Here is a 26,180-nt window from a genome sequence, read left to right as displayed (position 1 = left end):
CAAGATACACTTACAATTAGTGCACCAACCCAAAAAACCTCCCTCCCCCCATTTATTTCTGTTATCAATATTCTGGTTCCTACATTATATATCAATATATATCAATACAGTCTGCAAGGGATACAGTCCGTAAGCACACATGATTGTGCGTGCTGCTGGTCCACTAATAGTACTAACCTTTAACAGTTAATTTTACTTATTTTCATTAATTACTAGTTTCTATGTAACTGTTTTTATATTGTTTTACTTTCTTTTTTATTCAAGAAAATGTTAATTTAGTTATCTTATTTTATTTTATTTTTTTAAAAAGTACCTTATCTTCACCATATCTTCTCCACAGGTTGTCCAAATTAGGCATAATAATGTGTTAATTCCACGACTGTATATATCGGTTGATATCGGTATCGGTTGATATCGGTATTGGTAATTAAAGAGTTGGACAATATCGGAATATCGGATATCGGCAAAAAGCCATTATCGGACATCCCTAGTTAAATATATAAGCTTTATGAACCTTGGGTTAGGTGAACGGTCTTTTGGGCTGAGTGATTGTGTGTGTTGATCAGGTGTTTGAATTGTATTGGCGGGTTATATGGACGGGAGCTAGGAGCTAGCAAAACAAACACCTAGGTGTTTGTTATGCGGGATTAATTTGTGGCATATTAAATATAAGCCTGGTTGTGTTGTGGCTAATAGAGTATATATATGTCTTGTGTTTATTTACTGTTTTAGTCATTCCCAGCTGAATATCAGGTCACCCCCGCCTCTCACAGCATCTTCCCTATCTGAATAGCTTCAACTCCCCACTAGTCCTTCACTTGCACTTTCCTCATCCACAAATCTTTCATCCTCGCTCAAATTAATGGGGAAATCGTCGCTTTCTCGGTCCGAATCGCTCTCACTTCTGGCCGACATCACTCTAAACAATAGAGAACTTTGCAGAAATGTTCAACTGACTACGTCACGCTACTTCCGGTAGGGGGAAGCCTTTTTTTTATCAGATACCAAAAGTTGCAATCTTTATCATCGTTGTTCTATACTAAATCCTTTCAGCAAAAATATGGCAATATCGCGAAATGATCAAGTATGACACATAGAATAGATCTGCTATCCCTGTTTCAATAAAAAAAAATTCATTTCATTAGGCCTTTAAAGAAAAGAAAGAAAAAGGCGCATGCATGTCTTCAGCGACAGCGACAATACCAATATGACCGTGTAGCCTTTTTTAGACTGCAGGCTACTATACTAGACTTGCCTACTACAACATACTTTTAAAGGCCTACTGAAATGAAATGTTTTTATTTAAACGGGGATAGCAGATCCATTCTATGTGTCATACTTGATCATTTCACAATATTGCCATTATTTTGCTGAAAGGATTTAGTATAGAACAACGACGATAAAGTTTGCAACTATTGGTCTCTGATAAAAAAAAAGCCTTGCCCCTACCGGAAGTAGCGTGACGTAGTCGAATGTTCGCTTCCTCATATTTTCCTATTGTTTTCAACGCAGCTAGAGCGATTCGGACCGAGAAAGCGACGATTACCCCATTAATTTGAGCGAGGATGAAAGATTCGTGGATGAGGAACGTTAGAGTGACGGACTAGAATGCAGTGCAAACATATCTTTTTTCGTTCTGACCGTAACTTAGGTACAAGCTGGCTCATTGGATTCCACACTTTCTCCTTTTTCTATTGTGGATCACGGATTTGTATTTTACACCACCTCGGATACTATATCCTCTTGAAAATGAGAGTCGAGAACGCGAAATGGACATTCACAGTGACTTTTATCTCCACGACAATACATCGGTGAAGCACTTTAGCTACGAACTAACATGATAGCATCATGCTTAACTGCATATAGAAACAAAAGAAATAAACCCCTGACTGGAAGGATAGATAGAAAATCAACAATACTATTAAACCATGGACATGTAACTACACGGTTAATGCTTTCCAGGCTGGCGAAGGTTAACAATGCTGTTGCTAACGACGCCATTGAAGCTAACTTAGCATCCGGACATCACAGAGCTATGCTAAAAACATTAGCTATCCACCTACGCCAGCCAGCCCTCATCTGCTCATCAACACCCGTGCTCACCTGCGTTCCAGCGATCGACGGTGCGACGAAGGACTTCACCCGATCACAGATGCGGTCGGCGAGACGGAGGAAGTTAAGGTGAGTTCGGCGGCTAGCGCGTCTGCTATCCATCTCGGTCTTCCTGGTTGTGTTGCTGTAGTCCGCTGCTAATACACCGATCCCACCTACAACTTTTTTCTTTGCAGTCTCCATTGTTCATTAAACAAATTGCAAAAGATTCACCAACACAGATGTCCACAATACTGTGGAATTATGAAATGAAAACAGAGCTTTTTTGTATTGGATTCAATGGGTCCGAATACTTCCGTATCAACCGTTAACGTCACGCGCATACGTCATCATACATAGACGTTTTCAAGCGGAAGTTTAGCAGGAAATTTAAAATGGCACTTTATAAGTTAACCCGGCCGTATTGGCATGTGTTGCAATGTTAAGATTTCATCATTGATATATAAACTATCAGACTGCGTGGTCGCTAGTAGTGGCTTTCAGTAGGCCTTTAAGTTCGTACAAATATAATAAGAAAACAATGTCAACTTCCCAAAGTTGGGTTATGGATATTTATTTACGCGCCACCAACTTCCAGCAAATCACCAACGGAGATAAAGACGAAAGATGAAGGTGAGTGACTTGAAGTTTTGTCATTTGAAAGCTATTTGAATTTCAAGCCCTTAAAGTCGAAATTAGCCGACCTTGTTGAAGAATGTAAAGAAAGAGCCGCCATGATTGTTAGCTTGAAGAAGGCAGTGGAGTTCACATCAGAGGAGAATGAAAGAATGCAAAAGTCAAATGAAGAAAGTGGAAGAGCAAAACAATCGCTTGTGTAAAGAAAATAATGATGTGAAAGAAGAGATGTTGGGGAAGAGTAAGAGATGTGCAGAGAAGACTGGACCACATGTCTACATCAACGTGCAGAGGATTGGAGGTCATAAAGAACAAGAATAATTTCATTACTGTCAACTTTTGATTGGGAAGTTCTCCACAAGTGTCACAGCTCATAAAGTCGAAGAAAGTTACCAAAGCAAGTTTAAATCATTTGCATTTAACATCTAAAAAAATATTTGTATTTTTGAGGTTGAGAGAGAATGGACAACTTGTTTTCTACTAAATGATTGGTCAAAAGCCCTTCACGTGACTACAAGGCGACACTGCACTTCCTCATTGGACATTTATTTTCATTGAAGAGTGTTTTGCCTTTTTAACATGCTCCACTCGCCAAAATAAATAGTTATTTAGCTATAATCTGGTGCAGAACATATCTGTGTGGAGGGGGGCGTGGAAGGGAGTGTGTATGGCATGGCTTCGAAGCCCAGCTGGCAGGTGAGTAGATTGCCCAGCTGGGGCGGGTTATCTAATCACCTGTCTCCTTTATTGGCAGCGTCCGAGGCCATGAGGGGGAAGCGCTGATGAGAGCACACAAAACCCCACGCGAGCGAGAAGGAGGCCGCTGGCGACACAGCCCTGAACAATAAAACATAAAAATAAAGACTTGTACTTCGGGCTCACTGAGATTTTGTCGGTCCCAGGAGAACCCACCCTGCAAGGAGTCGTTCAAAATCTGTTTTTAAGCTTAAAGGCCTACTGAAAGCTACTACTACCGACCACGCAGTCTGATAGTTTATATATCAATGATGAAATCTTAACATTGCAACACATGCCAATACGGCCGGGTTAACTTATAAAGTGACATTTAAAATTTCCCGGGAAATATCCGGCTGAAACATTGCGGTATGATGACGTATGCGCGTGACGAAGTCAGAGTAACGGAAGTTATGGTACCCCGCAGAATCCTATACAAAAAGCTCTGTTTTCATTTCATAATTCCACAGTATTCTGGACATCTTTTGCAATTTGTTTAATGAACAATGAAGGCTGCAAAGAAGACAGTTGTAGGTGGGATCGGTGTATTAGCAGCGGACTACAGCAACACAACCAGGAGGACTTTGTTGGAGAGCAGACGCGCTAGCCGCCGACCTCACCTTGACTTCCTACGTCTCCGGGCCGCCAAACGCATCGGGTGAAGTCCTTCGTCCTTCTGCCGATCGCTGGAACGCAGGTGAGCACGGGTGTTGATGAGCAGATGAGGGCTGGCTGGCGTAGGTGGAGAGCTAATGTTTTTAGCATAGCTCTGTGCGGTCCGGTTGCTAAGTTGCTAAGTTAGCTTCAATGGTAAAAGTAGGCCTTTAATGTCTCTGTGTATTCAAATAAATACTCAACTAAAAAAAAATGATGTTAGTAGCATTTGTATCGCATCGCAGAAAATGATGGAAAATACAAATTAGCCGGGAAAGCTCGAGTGACAATGGATGACAACATTTTCTTGTGCGAGGTAAGCAAGCAGACATACACGTGGGACACGTGGTGCATCTCACTCTCACTGGAATGTTTCAATTTTGCCTGTCAAAACTTTGCTTCAAAATTGCACCTGATGGGACACTCAAAATATAAATGATAAAAAAGAACATTCTGGAAAAACATACTGGAGGAATTTGGATAAAAGTGGGGGACAAAAATAGAATGTGTGAATGATTTTGAGGCCCAGTTCTTTAAGTTTTTATCATTTTTTTTCAATTTTTTTATTTATTTATCTCCTTCATTTATGTGCATCTTTGATCGTTAGACAATTAAACTTCAGAAACTACACACACATTTACACACCAATGCCTGAGAAGGAGCAGGATGAAGAAAAATCTTATATTTTCCTGCCCCCTTCAACATAATACATAGTCTTATTCAATACATACAAACCAAACAAATATATCCAAATATAATGAAAACAAACAAAAAACACACGAAAAAAACACAACAAGTGCAAAACTTCATGATGTACAAACCGAACAAAAAAAGTAATATACACCTCACGGGATGATACAAAACAAATACAAAACCAGACAAAAAATAAATAAAATAATAAATATAAAGCAAAATGTAAACACTTATGGCTGTTCATATATGATCTTATTGTTCTGTCTTTATATATTTTTTTCAATTGGAATATATTTCTACAATCTTTTATCTCATTGTAAAGAGAATTCCATAGTTGAACCCCCACCACTGATATACACATTTGTTTTAAAGTTGTCCTTGAATACTGATGTTGGAAATGACCTTTTCTTCTATGCTCTTCATTCTCACAAGGGATGACAAACATTTTTTGTAAATTTGCTGGTAATGTTTTACTTTTAGCCTTAAACATGACACATCATGTTTGTAACTTTACTAGCTCCTGTAGTTTCAATAAAGCAGAATTAATAAATAGTATGTTAGTGTGTTGTAGATCATCTGCTTTATGAATAATCCTTATAGCTCTTTTCTGTAGTTGATACAATGCCTTTATGTTACTCTTATATGTGTTCCCCCACACTTTATGTTACTCTTATATGTGTTCCCCCACACTTTATGTTACTCTTATATGTGTTCCCCCACACTTTATGTTACTCTTATATGTGTTCCCCCACACTTTGTTACTCTTATATGTGTTCCCCCACACTTCCACACAGTAGCTGATATATGGCAATATAAGTGCACAATACAATATACGCATTGCCCTATAATCGAACACATATTTGACCTTGTTTAATATAAAAATACTCTTAGACATCTTTTTCCGTACATGTGTAATATGAGATTTCCATGTCAGACCGTCATCCAGTATCACTCCTAAAAATCTAAGTTCAGAAACCCTGTTATGGGGCTAGGGCCGACATCCGGGCAACTGAGCTACATACGGGTTCTTCGAGCCATAGCAACCAGACTGGCGTTGAAAACAAACCGTTGCCATTACTCTTTAACCTGTCGACCTTCGCTGGTTAAACCCGTCATTCTGCCTCCAAAATGCCGAAAAACGGTGTTGTTTTTGGTTGTGCTAACCACAACTGGAAACAGGGAAAACAAAGGTTGTATTTTGTTTTGCCAAAGCGTGATAAAAGCCCACAGAGACGAGACAAATGGCTCGCAGCTTTACACCGGGAAAACGAGGACGGTTCTCACTGGAGTCCCCCAAAGTCCCGGGTCGTGTGTTCGGATCACTTCGTTTCTGGTAAATATAAGGAACAAAAATCCACCTTCTTAACCACAACTTGGCTATACCGTCCGTGCTAATGTTGTACTTGTTGAATTTGTACCTTATAACGTTCGACAGCTGAAGTTGTTGTTGTACAAAAATAACATGCGGTATATACTATATAGTCTATAACCTGTATAGGCTATTTTCGAAAACCGGTTTCGTTTAAATTTGAATCGGCTTCCTATAGATATGAAATAATATACCTGGTGCGCTTGTGAGGTAGACATATAGATTTCCAAATTCCACGTCCGACCATTGTGTCGCATTATCAGTCCACGCATCTGCTGGAAGGCGGTAAGGGCAGTCGTTTAATCCAACTACAGAACATTTTAACTCGTATCTTAACCTAGCCTCACTGGAAAGACTATTTACATAATCATACGCCATTTAGAACAGTTTAAAATGCCGTGAAACCTCGTTAAATGCCTTTTCTGTCAATGCTGTGTTCGCTGTGAGCTGGTTTGTTTTCAACGAATTCAATATGGCGACCGGCTGCTAGGGGATTGGTAGGCGGAAGTGACGTAGGTGCGCCCTCGCCCATTAAGTTTATTCCTATGGGTGAGGGCGGACCTACGTCACTTCCGCCTACCAATCCCCTAGCAACCGGGAATTCGTTGAAAACAAAGCAGCTCACAGCGAACACAGCATTGACAGAAAAAGCATTTAACGAGCGTTGTGGCTTGGAAGTCGGCGTTAAATCCTTCATTTACGCATTTTTACTTATTCGCATATCGTGTGAAAAAACGAAAATGTATTATTTGCGTCAGACTCGTCTCAGTGGACTTTAAAGCTTCTCAGGCTTAGCTTAGCTTGCTAGTTAGCTTAGCCTGCGCGCTACTAAGAAAGAGACGCGGAAGTTAACAACAACAAGATCAAGTGTTAGTGTATAAAATATTGAGAGATTTGAGGGCTACATGTATTGAATGGCAACATGACAATTATAGGGTTTATTGGTTTTTAAAAACCTATTTGTTTTTCGAAAATAGCTAGCTAGGCTATAGACTATATAGTATATTACTTACTTAACTTAATCCTCTTCTTCCCGGATGGGAAATAAGGCTTCGACGACTCGACACCATTCATCTCGCTGCTGTGCTCGTCTCTGTGCCTCGCCCCATGTAAGCTTCATCTCTTTCAGCTCCCCTTCAACTGTTCTTCGCCAGGTGTTCTTTGGCCGCCATGGCTTACGTTTTCCCGGTGGTGTCCATCTTAACGCTGCCTTTGGTATCCTCTCGTTGTCCGGTTTTCGAAAATAGCTAGCTAGACTATAGACTATATAGTATATACCGCATGTTATTTTTGTACAACAACAACTTCAGCTGTCGAACGTTATAAGGTACAAATTCAACAAGTACAACATTAGCACGGACGGTATAGCCAAGTTGTCGTTAAGAAGGTGGATTTTTGTTCCTTATATTTACCAGAAATGGAGTGATCTGAACACACGACCCGGGACTTTGGGGGACTCCAGTGAGAACCGTCCTCGTTTTCCCGGTGTAAAGCTGCGAGCCATTTGTCTCGTCTCTGTGGGCTTTTATCACGCTTTGGCAGAACAAAATACAACCTTTGTTTTCCCTGTTTCCAGTTGTGGTTAGCACAACCAAAAACAACACCGTTTTTCGGCATTTTGGAGGCAGAATGACGGGTTTAACCAGCGTAGGTCGACAGGTTAAAGAGTAATGGCAACGGTTTGTTTTCAACGCCAGTCTGGTTGCTATGGCTCGAAGAACCCGTATGTAGCTCAGTTGCCCGGATGTCGGCCCTCACCCATAATGTCAAATCTATCATGCTCGGTCAAAAATATTTCAAAATTAATATTAAGGAAGTAATTTCTCCAGCCTGCAACCCTTTGGTGGACAAGTTTTCCCTCTACGCGACGTTAAAGAAAAGTACAGTATATTATATTTAGAATAAAAACTGCCGTAAAGTAGCGGCTGATTTTTCGCGCATGCGCAAAGATCAAGACCAAGATGGCGGACTGAGCGACTATGACTGTTACTTTCGTAACAAATACCTCAAATGTTTGTCTTTTCGATGTTCCGTCCAACGGAAGTTGAGTTTGGAGCGATGGAAGTGTTACCGGAAGTGAAGATTGAAGACGTGATAGAAGATGGACGACTACTGCTATGCTAAGATGGAGACGTCATGTAAAAAAGAAAGTGAAAGAGAATCTTCCAGCAAATCACCAACGGAGATAAAGACGAAAAGTGCAGATACATGTGAGTGAGTTGAAGTTTCCAACAACGTGATTTAAAATCCCCGAAAAGAGCCTCGTTGATAAATTAGCTGACCTTGTTGAAGAATGTAAAGCCATGATTGTTAGCTTGAAGAAGGCAGTGGAGTTCACATCAGAGGAGATGAAAGAATGCAAAAGTCAAATGAAAAAAGTGGAAGAGCAAAACAAGCGCTTCCCATGTTCTGTCCTTTCTAATCCATTTTCTACCGCTTGTTACTATAAGTGTCTCCTAGTCGCTCAGACAAATCATATTGTCTAAAGATGAATTTTTCCATCGATAACGTGACCCAATGCGGCCCCCGAGTCAAAAGGTTTGGGGACCCCTGATTTACACTTTAATCAGCTCTAATAATAAAACTAAATATTATATCATCATACATTTCAAAACAATGTTTTTGTTCATCCAGCCATCCATTTTCTACTGCTTTTCTTCCCTTTTGGGGTCGCGGGGGGGAGGGGGGGTGCTGGAGCCTATCTCAATAAAGATAAATACTTAAATAACTGCTTGACTTATAATTTCAATCCAACATGCAAACATTTTACAGTAAGATTTTTTTTTTACAGTAAAATCCACCTTCATACCGTTATTCAATATAGAGTAATACACTACAAAAACACAACAACCGTAGATGTTACAGTATAAAAAACTAGCATGGAAAAAATAGTGGTACCGTTTTTTCATTCCATTTAATTTAATTCCATTGATTGATTGATTTATTTTATATGCTTTAAAAAAAAAAAAGAAGCAAATATTACGGTAAAATTGTGGCGACTGAGCTGCCAGTTTTTAACAGATTTTGTTTTGTACAGCGTATGTAAAAAAAGACATAACAATCTAATACATAGACAATTATACACATTTTATATTTTCATACTGTATTTTATTCACTGTTAAAAGCGGCCCTCTGAGGGCAACCATAACTGCGATGTGGCCCTCAATGAAAACCAGTTCGACGCGCCAGCTCTAGAGTCTAGAGAAAAGCGCCATGTAACTAAAATTCCCTTCACACGGCTTAGTTAATGCAGATTTGGAAGTGTCCCGTGCGTTGTCATGCGGTTGCAATGTTATCTCCGTCATCTTCTGGAATGTTCCAGCTCTTCAAAGGAGTTTCACTTCATCGTTGGGAATGGTTAACCTGCAAAGCTCCAGCAACAACATCAGTGTCAACGATTGATATTAGTCTTAGATTGTCCTTGAAAACTCTCCCGCCCAAATCATGGACCCAGATGCAGATGAAAATGTTGTGTTTCCATACTGTTGTGGTTCTTCAATTGCCCCCTTGGATGTGTGTCCTTCTTCTTTAAGGTGTAAGGGTCTATGCGGTCATTTTTGGATGTTTTCTGGCATGAACATTTTGTTCTAAACCAGGGGTGCCCACACGTCTCTGTCAGGTTCAAGCACCGAACTATCTATTAAACAGGACAAGAAGCAAGGAATCAAACAGAGACAGGATTCAATTGAGCTCATGCGGAGAGCGCGTGGAACTGCACCCTCGTACAGTGTCACCCCACGCGCTGAGGGAAAAAGTTCCCGCGCCTCCCCATTTATTTGGGCATTCTCCGATTACATAGCTGAAGCTTCTTCTAAGGGGAGGGATCACATTATGCAGCAGCCTGGCACTGATTCATAAACAGTTAAAAGAAAATGTGCTTGGAGCAGTGTCAGGTTTGCCCCTTCTCTGCTCGTCCGCCTTATCTTCTTGGAGACTTCGGGTCCTGATACGGCCCCTCCCGTGGCGGTCCAGATCTGAAAAACAGGCACTTCTGCGGCGAGGCGTATTCCATGGCACACAGTGGAGATTTACAAGCTGTCCGCTTTTGCGTGATAAGAACAAGGACAGCTTTTTGAGCACAAGTGGATAGTAACCAGGGCCAGCTGAACTGCAAGCAAACAAGTTGTGTGATAACTTATGTACAATTATTCTGACAGTCTCTCTTGTTCAGTGGCCATGTTGGAATGTTTGCCCTCAACCTGAAACCCGGAAGTGCCTCAATAGTTCACGTGATTGCAACCCAGTAATTGTTTATTGACTTACTTAAGTCAAGGAGAGAATTCTGCGTTTTTCCCTTAAGTGCATGGGAGAAAAGGGCCATAAAAGAAACACTACACACACATACAGTACGTAGAATAAAGTAGTGAGTTCATGAGAAACCTTTCATGGATCATGTCGGAGTTAAAGTGTGATTGTGTGGTTTCTGTCCTGCAGACGTCCAGCAGCTGATCGGTCATCCAGAAGAACTTCCCTTTCAGCCCACTTTGAAGCAGGAGGATCCGCAGCCCCCTCACATTAAAGATGAAGAAGAGGATACAGAGTCCCCCCACTTTAAAGAGGAAGAGGAGGAACTCTGCATCACTCCGGAGGGGGAGTGTCTTCAAGGGCCGCAGCAAGCTGGTTTCCCTGGGTTCCCACTGACTGTTGTCTCTGTGAAGACTGAAGATGATGAAGAGAAACCACAAGTAGACAACCTCTTAGCGCCACTATCAGATAGTGAGGCTGAAGACGAGGTTGAAGAACCTTTGAGAAGCGATACAGACTGTGATGGTGATATGAGGACTCACGCTGACAACAAACACTCTAAATGCTCTAAAAAGAAGAGAGGTAAAAATTGTTTCAGCTGCTCAGTTTGTGCTAAAAGCTTTTCTAAAAAGTCCAATTTCAGTCGACACAGGAGAACGCACACAGGCGAGAAACCATTTATTTGTCCCGTTTGTGGTAAAAGCTTTTCTCAAAAGAGCCATTTGTCTGAACACACCAAAACACACACAGGGGAAAAAATATTTAATTGTTCATTTTGCGACAGAGGTTTCTCGCAAAACAGCAATTTGACCAAACACATGAGAACGCACACGGGAGAAAAACCTTTCAATTGTTCAGATTGCGGTAAAAGCTTTTCCAAAAAGAGCAATTTGACTGAACACATGAAAATACACAAGGAAGAAAAACCTTTCGATTGTTTGTATTGTGGCAAAAGCTTTTCGAAGAAGGGAAATTTGACCGAACACATGAAAATACACACAGGAGAAAAAACATTCCATTGTTCAGTTTGCGATAGAAACTTTTCTCAAAAAAAGGTTTTGACCGAACACATGAGGACGCACACAGGAGAGAAACCATTCAATTGTTCAGTTTGCGATAAAAGCTTTTCACAGAAAAGCACTTTGACCAAACATAGCAGAACACACACACAGAATGAAACACCTTAAATGTGTGGCCTGCAGGGGGCAGCGGTGTTCGTGCCTGCAGAGTTAGAGCCAGAACAAGTTAGAACAAGTGACTGAGGAAGCGTTGCAGTGGTTTGCTTTTTGCTTTTGCCTCGCTCGCGTCTGTATGCCACACAACTGTTTTTCTGGATGCAAATAAAAGTCTGACTTGTTCATAGTCATCCTGCCTGCTTCCTGTCCAGACAGCTTCACAATAAAATTGCTGTTCGACACCCTAAACTGCTGCATCAACAAGTCAATGACACGGCAGGAAACTATATATATGTCACATATTATTGGCTTGCTTACGGTGTTATACACATTCTTTGCAATCATTTGCAACTCTTCTATTTTCTTCAAATCTTATCTTAAGCAGTCTCCAAAGCCGCCACAAGATGACAGCAGTGTGACGTCATTATTGCATTATTTTTGAAAACAATGAAAGGATTTTAAGTGCGCCTTATAGTCCGAAAAATACGGTACTTATTTTTTGTAGACTTCTTCAGCTTTTGGGAGAAATGGGAAGTTTCATATAACTTATTCAGATTTGTTTTTCTTTTGATCCTAAGAGCAGGATTATAAAATGGAGTTTATATTACATATATCTCCTTATCCGTGGCTCACTAGTGCAACAACAAGGCCGGAAATGTGTCCTGTGAAAAACCGTTCGACCGGAACTCTCTAATAACTAAAGTTCCTTCGGTGAATAATGTCAATTCACTACACCGGTATGTTTTAGTGCTTCCATGGCGAGTTTACTGGCAGGTATAAGTAAGAACTTTACACTACTTTATATTAGAAATGGCAACAGTAGAGGATGAATGTCCCATAACAAGAAGATAGAGAAAAAGAAGAAGCTTATCGACTACGTCGTTGGCACGGACTACAAAGGCGGACGTGCGCAATTTTTCAGGACTTATGCAGATCCGAAATACACATCAGCAGTTACCAGAAGGTAAGAAAAGTTGCTTTTGCATAAAATTGCGAAACAAAACGCCAGATAATATGTCTTACCTTATACACACACCATAATAATACTCCTCTGTTAAAGCACAGTACAATCCATCAAGCGGTGTGGCTTCATAGCTTACCAAAGTCCTACTAAAACATTTTGATAAGATTTTTGAGCGCCGTGTGTAATGTTCTATATTTTCAATTGAACATGTAAAATGTTGGTGTTGTTTACTTGAGTCATATTGCAGTCTACACGTATCTCTTGTGTGACTGTCGTCATATTGCAGTCCACACGTATCTCTCATGTGTGACTGCCATCTACTGGTCACACTTATCATTTCACCATGTACCAAATAAAATAGCTTTGAGGTCGGTAAGCACAACCAAAATGAAAGGATTTTAAGTGCGCTTTATAGTCTGAAAAATACGGTACTTATTTTTTTATAGACTTCTTCAGCTTTTGGGAGAAATGGGAAATTTCATATAACTTATTCAGATTTGTTTTTCTTTTGATCCTAAGAGCAGGATTATAAAAAGGAGTTCATATTTTAGCTGTAAAAAAAAAGCTCAGGAAGGTCACTACTTCTATAGTCAGGGTTCTGAAAAGATGATATTTCTTATTTTGAGACATAACTGTCGTTCTTTTTAGAAACTATTTTCATCTGTTGGCAAGTTATATTAGCAGTGAAGTTTTAAAATAACCTTATTTCATGTATGAATTATTTCCCGATAAAATAAGAACATTATTGATCGGTTTAGGACCCGTTGTTGTCTATATGCAAAATATGATACTTACTAAAGTAAATGGGGACATCTACGTGCATTTTGCTCACAGCTAAACTCTTATCTCTTATAAGAAATTATTCAAATGTTATACGTAGACGTCACACAAAGAATCGTTACATTTTTGCCTAAAAAAATAAAGGAAGAGTAGGGATTGGAACTGACTGACTTTGGCGCATGCGCAAACGGGTGGAGTAAGTTTGTTTTCTAAACTTTATTTAAACAATATGATACACACATTTTAATAATCCAAACATAAAACTAAATGGGTCTTCTATATATTAGGGAAAAAAATACCTAAGTTTTATAGTTTTATATTTTACATGATTTTTAAAAAAAACTGCGGAAGCGGGTGACTTTTGGTGCATGCGCAAACGGGTGGAGTAAGTTTGTTTTCTAAACTTTATTTAAACAATACGATACATACATTTTAATCATCCAAACATCAAATTAAACTGTCTTCTATATATTATTTAAAAAATACCTAGGTTTTATATATTTATTTTTTACATGATTAAAAAAAAACAATGCAGAAAGCGGAAGTGGGTGATTTTTCCGCACATGCGCAAAGAGATCGAGCAGCTCAAAGACTTCGGAGTCGACCAAGATGGCGGACTGAGCGTTCTAACAGCACATTTAGTAACACGTATATCACATGTTCGTCTTTTCTGAAACCCACAGAACGTAAGTTGAGTTTGGAGCGATGGAGTGTTACCTGAAGTGAAGATTGAAGACGTGATAGAAGATGGACGACTACTGCTATGCTAAGATGGCGACGTCCGGTAAAAGAGAAAGTGAAAGAGAATCAGCGCCACCAACTTCCAGCAAATCACCAACGGAGAAAACTGCAGATAATGGGGAGTGAGTTGAAGTCCCCTAATTTGAAAGCTACCATCCGCCCTGTTGATGAGAAATTAGCCGACTTTATTGAAGAATGTCAACAAAGACTCTACCACATGTCTACATCAACGTGCAGAGGATTGGAGGTAATAAAGAACAAGAATAATATGATTACTCTCAACTTTGGATTGGGAAGTTCTCCACAAGTGTCACAGCTCGTAAAGTCAAAGAAAGTTACCAAAGCAAGACGTAATAATCTTCATTTGACTTAAGCTGTTTTTTTTGTAATCTAAAATGTTATTTAAATTGTTAAACGTTCAGGACTTAATAGGTAAAACTTAACAATTGTGTCGTGTTCATATTGTTGTTACTCAGCCAGCGTTTGTGGGTCTGATGGACATTTTGTGGCTTTTAATGCCTCACAATCTAACACTTTTATGTTAAAATACTGAACAGATGTTTACCTTATCCCAATAAACATCTGTTCAGTATTTTAACATAAAAGTGTTTGATTGTGAAGCATTAAAAGCCACAAGGGGTCCATCAGACCCACAAACGCTGGCTGAGTAACAACAATATGAACGTTGCACGGAAAATTTCTCTGGCAGTTTGTGCATCCCACAGGGATTCTTCTTTTGTGTTTCTGCACCTGCGCTTCCCACACAAGGTTGCAACATTGTTTGTCAACACTGTCTGCTCTCATTTTCTCGCACATTTGACCCTCTGATTTTCTGTGTACCTACACTCTGTCCTCCTCCTGTCTAGGCCTGCTGTGTGTGTGTGTGTGTGTGTGTGTGTGTGTGTGTGTGTGTGTGTGTGTGTGTGTGTGTGTGTGTGTGTGTGTGTGTGTGTGTGTGTGTGTGTGTGTGTGTGTGTGTGTGTGTGTGTGTGTGTGTTTTTTTGTGCAGGCCATATTTGACAGGTAACACCCACATTTAAGGGTTGCTCCACACAAAGTGTGCATCTTTGAGAGTGCAGCTTTTTCACTTTAGCACGTGGGAGAATAGGGTCCTAAATACAGTGATGGGCAAGCTACTTGGAAAATGTATAGGCTATTTATATCATTCACATGTGAATAATGCTGTATAATAGACTGTATGTATATTATTCACATGTGAATAATGCTGTATAATAGACTGTATTTATATTATTCACATGTGAATAATATACATACAGTCTATTATACAGCATTATTCACATGTGAATAATGCTGTATAATAGACTGTATGTATATTATTCACATGTGAATAATGCTGTATAATAGACTGTATTTATATTATTCACATGTGAATAATGCTGTATAATAGACTGTATTTATATTATTCACATGTAAATAATGCTGTATAATAGACTGTATTTATATTATTCACATGTAAATAATGCTGTATAATAGACTGTATTTATGTTATTCACATGTGAATAATGCTGTATAATAGACTGTATTTATATTATTCACATGTGAATAATGCTGTATAATAGACTGTATTTATATTATTCACATGTGAATAATGCCGTATAATAGACTGTATTTATATTATTCACATGTGAATAATGCTGTATAATAGACTGTATTTATATTATTCACATGTGAATAAAGCTGTATAATAGACTGTATTTATGTTATTCACGTGTGAATTATGCCGTATAATCGACTGTATTTATATTATTCACATGTGAATAATGCTGTATAATAGACTGTATTTATATTATTCACATGTGAAGGTATGTGGGCTTGTATTAAGCCTCAGGGAGTTGAACGCCCCTGCCTTACATAGTTCCGGGTCACCCTTGGGCAAGGTGTAGCACCCGAATGCCCCCCCCATCAGGGTTACGATACCCCCCATGAACTATACTAAAAGAGGATGCGTTACCCGGCCCGGAGGAAGCCCGGGGCCCTCCTCCGGAGCTAGGCCCGGAGGTAGGGCTCGTCAGCGAGCGCCTGGTGGCCGGGCTTGCCACGGAGCCCGGCCGGGCACAGCCCGAAGAAGCTACGTGGACACACCATCTTCTCTGCCACGTGGGCCCACCACCCGCGGTCGGAACCAGTGGGGTCGGGTGCGCTGCCAAGTGGATGGCGGTGAAAGTGGAGGCTCCGGACGGACCAATTCGGGGCAGCAGAGGCTGACTTTCGGGACGTGGAACGTCTCTACGCTGGTGGGGAAGGAGCCTGAGCTGGTGCGAGAGGTGGAGCGCTACCGGTTGGATCTGGTGGGGCTTACCTCTACGCATAGCAAGGGCTCTGAAACCACACTCCTGGACAAGGGATGGACCTTGTTCACTTCTGGAGTTGCTCAGGGTGTGAGGGCACAGGCGGGTGTGGGGATACTCACGAGTCCCCGGCTGAGTGCCTGTACGTTGGAGTTCACCCCAGTGGACAAGAGGGTCGCCTCCCTTCGCCTTAGGGTTGGAGGGGGGAAAACTCTGACTGTTGTTTGTGCATACGCACCAAACAGGAGTTCAGAGTATTCAGCCTTCTTGGATACCTTGCATGGGGTCCTGTATGGGGCGCCGGTAGGGGATTCCATAGTCTTGCTGGGGGACTTCAACGCGCACGTGGGCAATGACAGTGATACTTGGACTGGCGTGATTGGGAGGAACGGTCTCCCTGATCTGAACCTGAGTGGTGGATTGTTACTGGACTTCTGTGCTAGTCACGGACTTGCGATAACAAACACCATGTTCAAGCATAAGGATGCTCATAGGTGTACCTGGTACCAGAGCACCCTAGGCCAAAGATCAATGATCGATTTTGTAATCGTATCAGCTGATCTGAGGCCGTATGTTTTGGACACTCGGGTGAAGAGAGGGGCTGAACTGTCAACTGATCACCATCTGGTGGTGAGTTGGGTTAGATGGCGGGGGAAACCTCTGGACAGACCTGGCAAACCCAAGCGTGTAGTGCGGGTGAACTGGGAACGTTTGGAGGAGTCCTCTGTCCGGAAGGACTTCAACTCCCACCTCCGGCGGGACTTCTCTGCCATCCCTGTGGAGGTTGGGGACATTGAACAGGAATGGGCAATGTTCAAAGCCTCTATTGCTAAAGCTGCAGATGCGAGCTGTGGCCAGAAGGTCTTAGGTGCCTCAAGGGGCGGTAACCCTCGAACACCCTGGTGGACAGTGGTGGTCAGGGAAGCCGTCCGACTGAAGAAGGAGTCCTACCGGGGTATGTTATCCCAGGGGACTCCGGAGGCAGTTGCAAGGTACCGACGGGCCCGAAGGGCAGCGGCCGTGGCTGTGGACGAGGCTAAGCAGAGGGTGTGGGAGCAGTTCGGGGAATCCATGGAGAAGGACTATCGGGCGGCACCAAAGCTGTTCTGGAAGACCATACGGCACCTCAGGAGGGGGAAGCAGGGAACCATCCAAGCTGTGTACGGCAAGGATGGGACTTTGCTGACTTCAAGTGAGGAAGTCGTGGGGCGTTGGAAAGAGCACTTTGAGGAACTCCTGAACCCAACTACATCAGACACACCCTCCCTGATAGGAGCAGGGCCTGAGGATGATGGGGGATCGACGTCGATCTCTCGGAGTGAAGTCACTGAGGTAGTTAGACAACTCCACGGTGGCAAAGCTCCGGGGGTTGACGAGATCCGTCCAGAAATGCTGAAGGCTCTGGGTGTTGATGGGCTGTCTTGGTTGATACGCCTTTTCAACATTGCGTGGAAGTCTGGGACAGTGCCGAGGGAGTGGCAGACTGGGGTGGTGGTTCCCCTTTTCAAAAAGGGGGACCAGAGGGTGTGTGCTAATTACAGGGGTATCACACTACTCAGCCTCCCTGGGAAAGTTTACGCCAAGGTACTGGAAAGGAGGGTCCGGCCGATAGTCGAACCTCAGATTCAAGAGGAGCAATGTGGATTCCGTCCTGGTCGTGGAACAACTGACCAACTCTTTACGCTTGCGGGAATCCTGGAGAGGGCCTGGGAGTATGCCTATCCAGTCTACATGTGTTTTGTGGATTTGGAGAAGGCATATGACCGCGTCCCTCGGGAGATCTTGTGGGAGGTGCTGAGGGAGTACGGAGTGAGGGGAACCCTGCTGAGGGCCATCCAATCTCTGTACAACCAAAGCGAGAGTTGTGTCCGGGTGCTTGGATGTAAGTCGGATCCGTTTCCAGTGGGGGTTGGTCTCCGCCAGGGCTGCGCTCTGTCACCTATCCTGTTTGTGATTTTCATGGACAGGATTTCTAGGCGGAGTCGTGGCCATGGCGGAGAGGGTATACGTCTCGGGGGGCTAAAGGTTGCATCACTGCTGTTTGCAGATGATGTGGTCCTGATGGCACCTTCGGTTCGTGACCTTCAGCTCTCACTGGATCGGTTCGCAGCCGAGTGTTCAGCGGCTGGAATGAGGATCAGCATCTCCAAATCTGAGGCCATGGTTCTCAGCAGGAAACCGATGGTTTGTACAGTCCGGGTAGGGGACAGGACTCTGTCCCAGGTGGAGGAGTTTAAGTATCTCGGGGTCTTGTTCACGAGTGAGGGAAAGATGGAGAAGGAAATCAGCCGGAGAATCGGAGCAGCTGGGGCAGTATTGCAGTCTCTCTGCCGCACTGTTGTGACGAAACGGGAGCTGAGCCAGAAGGCAAAGCTCTCGGTCTACCGAGCTATCTACATTCCTACTCTCACCTATGGTCATGAAGTGTGGGTAATGACCGAAAGAATAAGATCGCGGCTACAAGCGGCCGAAATGAGTTTCCTCAGAAGGGTGGCTGGCATCTCCCTTAGAGATAGGGTGAGAAGTGCAGTCACCCGAGAGAGACTCGGAGTAGAGCCGCTGCTCCTTCGCTTGGAAAGGAGCCAGCTTAGGTGGTTCGGGCATCTCGTGCGGATGCCTCACGAGCGTCTCCCTAGGGAGGTCCTCGTTGCACGTCCCACTGGGAGGAGGCCCCGCGGCAGGCCAAGGACCAGATGGGGGGATTACATCTCCTCTCTGGCCTGGGAACGCTTCGGAATTCCCCAGGAGGAAGTCGCAAATGTTGCTCTGGAGAGGGAAGTCTGGGGGTCTTTGCTGGAGCTGCTGTCCCCGCGACCCGATTCCGGATAAGCGGTTGAAGATGGATGGATGGACATGTGAATAATTCCGTATAATAGACTGTATTTATATTATTCACATGTGAATAATGCCGTATAATATACTGTATTTATATTATTCACATGTGAATAATGCTGTATAATAGACTGTATTTATGTTATTCACATGTGAATAATTCCGTATAATAGACTGTATTTATATTATTCACATGTGAATAATGCTGTACAATAGACTGCATTTATATTATTCACATGTGAATAATGCTGTATAATAGACTGTATTTATAATATTCACATGTGAATAATGCTGTATTATAGACTGTATTTATATTATTCACATGTGAATAATGCCATATAATAGACTGTATTTATGTTATTCACGTGTGAATTATGCCGTATAATCGACTGTATTTATATTATTCACATGTGAATAATGCTGTATAATAGACTGTATTTATATTATTCACATGTGAATAATGCCGTATAATAGACTGTATTTATATTATTCACATGTGAATAATGCCGTATAATATACTGTATTTCTATTATTCACATGTGAATAATGCTGTATAATAGACTGTATTTATGTTATTCACATGTGAATAATGCCGTATAATAGACTGTATTTATATTATTCACATGTGAATAATGCTGTACAATAGACTGCATTTATATTATTCACATGTGAATAATGCTGTATAATAGACTGTATTTATAATATTCACATGTGAATAATGCTGTATTATAGACTGTATTTATATTATTCACATGTGAATAATGCCATATAATAGATTGTATTTATGTTATTCACGTGTGAATTATGCCGTATAATCGACTGTATTTATATTATTCACATGTGAATAATGCTGTATAATAGACTGTATTTATATTATTGACATGTGAATAATTCCGTATAATAGACTGTATTTATATTATTCACATGTGAATAATGCTGTATAATAGACTGTATTTATATTATTCACATGTGAATAATGCTGTATAATAGACTGTATTTATATTATTGACATGTGAATAATTCCGTATAATAGACTGTATTTATATTATTCACATGTGAATAATGCTGTATAATAGACTGTATTTATCTTATTCACATGTGAAGTGTCTAATTTGTTGTGAGTTCATGCACTGTGTTGGTTTTGTTCTTTGAACAAGGTGATGTTCATGCACGGTTCATTTTGTGCACTAGTAAAAAAAAACATATAACTTTGTCTTGAATTTGAAAAAAATACAAATAAAACATTTTATTTGTTACTAAAGAAGGGTTCGGTGAATGTGCATATGAAACTGGTGGGATTCGGTACCTCCAACAAGGTTAAGAACCACTGGCCTAGAGTAAAAAAAACCCCAGCATCTATCTATATCTTGACAAAAAAACAAACAATGACTTGTGTGTAGTTTGGGAACAGTTGGTAATAGTTATGGGCAGTAACACTTTTCTTCAAGTCAGCTCACTTTATTGTGTGTTCCTACATTTGTGTTAGATGAAGAGAGCAGTTATGACTTTGGTTAGCAGAGTAAACAAGTACAAACTAAGGTTTTGCTCATTTTCTGTAAACTTTCATTTGTCTAAATATGGCCAAGGACACGCATTATTGTGGGTTTCCTGCACGTCATCTTCATCCCTAAAGGAAACATCTAATCTGTGGGAGAAAATCCCTCTGACATTTTCAAGTATGTTTTTTTTTTTTTGAGTGGTAAGCCTGAAGTGTCCCTCTTTCTCCGACTCCCTCGTCGTCATGTGACATGAGCGCTAGTCTGTTATGATTTTACTAAAGTAGCTTGCTTTGGTATCATTTCTATCGATGGGCCCACATGTATAATATCAATGTTGATGTAACCGAGAGTGTACAAATGGACCCAATTACTATTAACTATCTGTCATTTAGCTGGGGACACCCTACAACTACTTCTAGGGGTCCCCGCACCCCCACTGTATCTCTTTATTTAGTTTGCCTTTTCTTTGGCCCAACCCTATAATGTTATTAATTGATTTAGTTTGCCTTTTCTTTGGCCCACCCCTATAAGGTAATTAAATTAATTGTCTTATCTACAGTTAAAAACAGCATTTATCTATATCTTGACAAAAACTCCAACCATTACTGTCAGAATAATTGTATCTAAGTTATCACAAAACTTTGTGTTTCAATGAGTTCCCGGCGAGCAGACAAAAGCTGTCTTTGATCTTGCCAATCAAAAGGCTTGTAAAACTCCACTGTGTAGGATGGGAAGTGACATGAAGGTGGCGGTTTCTTTGATCTATTGTAATCCACAGGAAGATTTTGTCTTGACCCGAGATCTACAAAGCGAAGAGGGAGCAGGACCTGACTCCCCCTCCAGGCACCTTTTCTTTGAACTGTTTTGTAACCAAAGGCGACGGCTGTTTACGACCCCCCTTCCTTTAGAAACAGCTGTTGCCATGTAATCAGGGAAAGTCCAAATAAAAGAGGAGGCGTACAATCTTTCGTCAGAGCGTGGTGGAAGACTGTACAAGAGTACAGCCCAGACGTTTCTCCTCAATGAGCTAAATTGAATTCTGTCTCTGTTTAATTCCTTGCTTCTTGTCTGTTTAATAGATGTCATCAGTGTTTAAACCTGACAATTACAGTTGGTAGTGCGTGTCTGTTATGATTTTGCTTCCTACTTTCGATGACCCGTCTTATTTTGCCTCTGATTAGCCAGTCTGTAATGTTTCAGCCTCCGTATGTATGGATGTTCTCATTCATCCGGGTCATTGTATTTTCTCCATATTTTTTGGGGCTTGGACTCGCAGTCCATTTTCTCTCTTTGTAGCGTGTAGCTTTGAAATAAGCTACCTCGCGACATGGATCTTAAAAGTAGCTAAGCTACAGGAAAAGCTACTTGTTAAAAAAGTAGCTAAGCTACCGTCAAGCTACTGGAAAATGTAGTTAAGCTGCATAGCTTAGCTACATGTAGCTTGTTACTGCCCATCACTGCCTAAATGAATGGCCATGAAACACTACACACACATACAGTACTTAGAAGAAAGTGTGTAGCGATTTGGAGGAGAAACATCTCATAGATCATGTCTGAACTAAAGTGTGTTTGTGTTGTTTGTGTCCTGCAGACGTCCAGCAGCTGATTGGTCATCCAGAAGAAATTTCCCTTCAACTGCTGGGGGGGAGCTCTACTTTAAAACAAGAGGATCCCCACCCCCCATATATTAAAGAGGAGGAGGAGGATTCACAGCCCCCCCACATTAAAGAGGAAGAGGAGGAACGCTGGATCACTCAGGAGGGAGAGTGTCTTCTAGGGATGCAGGAAGCTGATCACACCAACTTCCCTCTGACTGTTGTCTCTGTGAAGACTGAAGATGATGAAGAGAAACCACAACCAGGCAACCTCTTAGCTCCACTATCAGATAGTGAGTCTGAAGACGGGGTTGAAGTAACTTTGAGCAGCGATACAGACTGTGAAGGTGATATGAACACTCCCAAAGACAAAAAACACTCGAAATGCTCTAAAAAGATAAGAGTTAAAAAAAGTTTTAGCTGCTCAGTTTGTCCTAAAATCTTTTCTAACAAGGGCAATTTTACTCAACACATGAAAACGCACAGTGGAGAAAAAACATTTGATTGTTCAGTTTGTGGTAAAAGATTTTGCCATCAGAAAGTTTTGACTGAACACATAAGAATACACACAGGAGAAAAACCCTTTAAATGTTCGGTTTGCGATAAACCTTTTTCCCGAAAAAGAGTTTTGAGCCAACACATGAGAACACACACGGGGGAGAGACCATTTAACTGCTCAGTTTGCGACAAAAACTTTGCTCAAAAAAGAGCTTTGATCCAACACATGAGAACGCACACAGGAGAAAAACCATTTAAGTGTTCAGTTTGTGATAAAAGCTTTTCACAGAAAAGCACTTTGAGCAAACACAGCAGAACACACACAGGATATATGAACACATAATTAGAGTTAGAACAAGTCATTGAGAAAGTGTTTGAGTACTTTCTTTTTTCGCTGCCGTCTGTATGCCACACAACTGTTTTTGTAGATGCAAATAAAAGTCTGACTTGTTGTCAGTCATCCTGCCTTCTTCCTGTCCAGACAACTTCACAATAAAAATGGCTGCCGACACTCTGAACTGGAGCATGAACAATCGGTGAAAAGACGGCCGGAAGCTGTACATACGTCACATGTTACTGGCTTGTTTATGTTGTCGCACGCATTCTTTGCAATATGTTCATTGTGTCTTTTTTGCAACTCTTGTAATTTCTTCAACTCCTATCTTAAGCAGTCTGCAATGCCGCCACAAGATGGCAGCAGTGTTACTGCTTGAAGAGTTGTCACGTGTTCAGTCAGACACTTCTTTTTATAGGGACTTCTATAGCTTTTGGAGGAGATCGGAAGTTTCAGATAACTTGGTTGGATTTGTTTTCTTTTGATCTAAAGAGAATGATAATGAAGTGAGTTTAGATTTAAACTCTAAGGGGGGAAAAAAGTACAATACTAGTAAATATGTACCTGTTGTCAGGTTTAAGCACCAAACTATCTATTAAGCAGAACAAGAAGCAAGGAATCAGGCAGAGACAGAGTTCTATTTTGCTCATGAGGAGAACGCATGGAGCTGCACACTCCGTTACAGTCTCACCCTACGCTCCGAGGAACAGCCCACGCGCTCCTCTTTTTATTCAGTTTAGGAGTTCCCTAGTTACATGCTGAGGCTGCTTCTAAAGGGAGGGGTCACACATTATGCGAGCAGCTCAGTACGCACAATACGTGATTATTCAGAACGGAATGTGCTGGGGGGCGTTGAGATTGTTCCCTGTCTCTGCTTTGTCTGTTTATATGCCTTATCTTCGTTGAGGTGCTGGTTCGTCCTTGGCTGTTAGCAAGCTGAAAGACAGAAAACATCTGCGGCAAGGCCACTCCTCACATGCAGTGGAAGATAACAAGTTGTGTGCCCTTGCACGAGAAGAAAAAGTACAGCTTGAGCACAATAGATAATAACTAGAGCAACGGCCTTTAAGCGTAAGAGTTGTGTGGTAACTTATATACGTTTATTCTAACACCTGTTTTTAGACTTTGAAAGTTTATAACGTTTCCATTTAGGTAAAGCTATATATTTTAAGGGATAACTGTTGTTCTTTGTAAACATTGTTTTACTTGTTTGCCATTTTTATTAGCAGTGCAATCTTAGAATAACTTACTGTTATCTATGAAACATTTTAAGTAGGTTGTCTTTTACAAGTATGCCAAATGTCGTATATGATGTAGTGAATGGGGACTCAAAGCTAATCTCTGTATCTCCTCCAATATTAAATCATTCATATTTCATATAACAAACATAAAAGCATCAGTTATATTTTTGCCAAAAAGTAGAAGAGTAGGGGACAGTGACTGACTTTTGGCGCATGCGCAAACAAGTAGAGTATTTTTTCCCCAACAATCATTATTTCTACAATATGATAGTTTTTTGGGTTTTTTTTACAATCTGAACATAAAACTAACATAAACCATTAATCAAAATATTGAAATAAAAGTAAGAAAACAGGAAACATGAGAGAAACACTTGAATAATGAAACCAAAAGCTAATTAAGGCATCATACTACACATTAATTATTCATTTTATTTGATAGTAATTTTTTTAAATGTCAGTTAGAATGTGCGACGTTTTCATGACCATTTTCTTTTTCTTTGTCATTGTTAGTGAGTTATATCCATTTTTTTTTTAATTTCAGAATAAAACAAAAATGTTGGTTTGCATGACTGCTGTTGGATTTGCGAATATGCAATTTATCCTAGTCGACGTTAAATTTTACAGCATTCTCTGAGTCTTTATCAAACCTGTATTGTACAAACAAAACATGTTCTTCTTTGTGATCAAAATGTTTATTATAGATATTAAACAGAACAACAGAAAGTTAAGTCCATCGTATTTGGGAGATGGACCATTAAAAAAACCCAAATGGTTAATTGACTATTTTTCAAGCCTTTTGGGGAAACATGTAAGGAACTCGCATGGCTGCTGTTTGTGTGACCCCAAGATGCAAGAACCAGGAGGACGATGAGCAGGTAAGATGATTTTAATTATCATCAACAGAGAACATGTAGCAGTCTTGCATACAACAGTTCCAAACATAAAGAGTTTATCATCGAGCCCTGAGGAGTGCTCGAGACCAAGCATAAATAGGATACATGTTGATTGGCAACAGGTGTGGACCGACCCGCTGCCAATCAACGGCAGGTGAGGAAAAAACAGTGCTCAGCGGAACAAACAGGAAATATAACAAAATAAGAGCACTGACAGGAAGTAAATACAAAAACAAGGAAACAAACAGAAATGAAGTGACAGATCGTCACAAAACATCCTGAATGAATTTGGATAGAAGTAGAATTTGTGAATGATTTTGTCGTTCTTTCATTTCATTTGGGATGAAATGTGAAGTATATTTATATAGCGCTTTTTCTCTAGTGACTCAAAGCACTTTACATAGTGAAACCCAATATCTAAGTTACATTTAAACCGTGATGGGTTAGTTACTGCAAACCAGTAACTAGTTACAGTTACTAGTTACTTTATTTCAAAAGTGACTCAGTTACTTGCACCAAAAAGTAATGTGTTACTATGAAAAGTAACTATTTAAGTTACTTCTTTTTTATTTTATTTTTTTAAGGCTCCCGTTAATACCCTTTTAGCCTTCATTTCAGTACTGTTATTGCACTGGAGAATAAAACAATGTGTTGATTCAAGATGGCGGCGCATGGGTATGCGGCGGCTATGCTAACGCTCTTGGGAGTGTAGAGCGATTTGGCAAAAAACACCCGTAATTTCTGTCAATTTCATGGCTGGCTCAAAGCGTGAACACTCTGTGATCACATACGACCGACAGACAATTCTGGATGTGGATGGATCGGGTCGTTATAGACTGAAAGATGCATGTACGGTGGACCTCCTCGCTAGCATGGGAATACTTCGTGGGCTATAT

At 40.9% G+C, this 26,180-nt stretch overlaps 2 protein-coding genes across 3 annotated transcripts in view; both read left to right on the top strand.

The window, feature by feature from the left end:
* Nucleotides 1–11,793, top strand: part of LOC133632083 (zinc finger protein 569-like) — a 34,558-nt gene extending 22,765 nt beyond the window's left edge. Inside the window, exon 4 of the mRNA XM_062024320.1 lies at nt 10,613–11,793. Coding sequence (XP_061880304.1) covers nt 10,613–11,610 — 998 coding nt within the window. The 3' untranslated portion in view covers nt 11,611–11,793. The remainder of the gene's footprint in view (nt 1–10,612) is intronic.
* Nucleotides 11,794–13,917: 2,124 nt separating this feature from the next.
* LOC133632284 (zinc finger protein 287-like) lies at nt 13,918–23,725 on the top strand. 2 transcript variants are annotated; one of them, XM_062024634.1, is made up of 2 exons: nt 13,918–14,205; nt 22,315–23,725. In XM_062024634.1, exons 1-2 carry the CDS (start codon nt 14,106–14,108, stop codon nt 23,157–23,159), a joined length of 945 nt encoding a protein of 314 aa, XP_061880618.1. In that variant the 5' UTR covers nt 13,918–14,105; the 3' UTR covers nt 23,160–23,725. The 2 variants fall into 2 exon arrangements, with proteins under 2 accessions (XP_061880618.1, XP_061880620.1); XM_062024636.1 differs by having other exon boundaries at nt 13,918–14,330; nt 22,315–23,724.
* The last annotated feature ends 2,455 nt before the right edge of the window (nt 23,726–26,180 follow it).

This window comes from Entelurus aequoreus, linkage group LG17 (assembly GCF_033978785.1).
Source record: "Entelurus aequoreus isolate RoL-2023_Sb linkage group LG17, RoL_Eaeq_v1.1, whole genome shotgun sequence".
NCBI classification, from domain to species: Eukaryota; Metazoa; Chordata; class Actinopteri; order Syngnathiformes; family Syngnathidae; genus Entelurus; species Entelurus aequoreus.
This window is presented reverse-complemented; position numbering and strand designations above follow the sequence as displayed.

Excerpts from the sequence above, each read along its gene's own strand:
- LOC133632284 (XM_062024634.1), top strand. The coding sequence starts at position 14,106 with ATGCTAAGATGGCGACGTCCGGTAAAAGAGAAAGTGAAAGAGAATCAG. Across the intron at positions 14,206-22,314 it reads AAAACTGCAGATAATGGGGA|ACGTCCAGCAGCTGATTGGT; the intron begins GTGAGTTGAAGT and ends TGTGTCCTGCAG.